The sequence below is a fragment of the Empidonax traillii genome, unplaced genomic scaffold (genome assembly GCF_003031625.1).
Source record: "Empidonax traillii isolate 1590-97213 ecotype Southwest subspecies unplaced genomic scaffold, ASM303162v1 scaffold5348:size8550, whole genome shotgun sequence".
Lineage (NCBI taxonomy): Eukaryota > Metazoa > Chordata > Aves > Passeriformes > Tyrannidae > Empidonax > Empidonax traillii.
The window spans coordinates 1-1,520 of record NW_020960541.1 but is presented as its reverse complement, the minus strand read 5'-3'; the positions used below and the strand labels follow the sequence as shown (position 1 = coordinate 1,520).

At 53.8% G+C, this 1,520-nt stretch overlaps 1 gene segment (V, D, J or C); it reads right to left on the bottom strand.

Annotated features, from left to right (window-relative positions):
* Nucleotides 1-1,124: 1,124 nt before the first annotated feature.
* Nucleotides 1,125-1,389, bottom strand: LOC114073108 (the record flags this gene model as incomplete). The annotated part of the segment is given in 1 exon segment: nucleotides 1,125-1,389. A coding segment is annotated over 1 exon segment (265 nt), but the record flags the coding sequence as incomplete, so codon positions are not given.
* Nucleotides 1,390-1,520: the final 131 nt, after the last annotated feature.

Genomic DNA, 1,520 nt, shown 5'->3' with positions numbered 1-1,520 from the left:
CCACAGGGGCTGAACGGGGCAGAGATTGGGGGTCAATGGTTGAGATTTGGGTCAACAATCATGATACGGGTCAATGGTTGGGATTTGGGGTCAATGGTTGGGATTTGGGGTCAATGGTTGGGATTTGGGGTCAATGGTTGAGATTTGGGGTCAATGGTTGGGATTTGGGGTCAAGGGTTGAGATTTGGGGTCAATGGTTGAGATTTGGGGTCAATTTTTGAGATTTGGGGTCAATGGTTGAGGTTTGGGGTCAATGGTTGAGATTTGGGGTCAATGGTTGAGATTTGGGGACAATGGTTGGGATTTGGGGTCAATGGTTGACATTTGGGGTCAATGGTTTGGATTTGGGGTCACTGGTTGAGGTTTGGGGTCAATGGTTGAGATTCGAGGTCAATGACTGTGATTTGGATCAACACTTGGGATTTGGGTCAACAATCAAGATTCCTGGTCAATGGTTGACATTTGGGGTCAGTATCTGATCTTTGGGGTCAAGGGCAGAGATTTGGGACAAAGAGTTGGGTTTGGGGGCCAAAGGTGGGGAATTTGGGGCCAAACCAGCCCAAGGTCGAGACCAACGACCACCTTGGGCAGCCACACCATGGACTGGGTGCGCCAGAGCCCCGGGAAGGGGCTGGAATGGCTCGCTGGGATCAGCAAAAGTGGTGGTTACACCGAGTACGCGCCGTGGGTGAAGGGCCGGTTCAGCATCGCCAGGGACAACGGGCAGAGCTCGGTGACGCTGCAGATGAACAACCTCAGGGACGAGGATTCCGCCACCTATTTCTGTGCCAAAGCTGGTGTTGCTGGTTGGTGGGGTGCTGCTGATGCCACTGACGCCCTTTGTGGGGTCCCCAACTCTTTGTCCCAAATCTCAACCCTTGACCCCAAATCTCCAACATAGACCAAAATCTTACCACTGACCCCAAACCTCAACCCTTGACCCCAAACTCTGCAAAAGGTAAAGGTTGGGGCCAACAGTTGAGATTTTGGGTCAATGGTCGAGATTTGGGGTCAATGGTTGAGATGTGGGTTCAACATTTGACGTTTGGCATCATCGGTTCAGATTTGGGTTTGAGGGGCGGAGCTTTGGGGACCCCACAATGGTTTGATATCAGCAGCCCAACCCCAACCACCACCAGCAGCTTTGGCACAGAAATAGGTGGCGGAATCCTCGTCCCTGAGGTTGTTCATCTGCAGCGTCACCGAGCTCTGCCCGTTGTCCCTGGCCATGCTGAACCGGCCCTTCACCGACGGCGCGTAGTAGGTGCTGGAACCATCCTTCCAGATCCCAGCGAGCCATTGCAGCCCCTTCCCGGGGCTCTGGCGCACCCAGTACATGGTGTAGTCGCCGAAGGTGAAGCCGGAGGGGCGGCAGAGGAGCCACAGGGGCTGAACGGGGCAGAGATTGGGGTTCAATGGTTGAGATTTGGGTCAACAATCATGGTACGGGTCAATGGTTGGGATTTGGGGTCAATGGTTGAGATTTGGGGTCAATGGCTGAGATTTGGGGTCAATGGTTG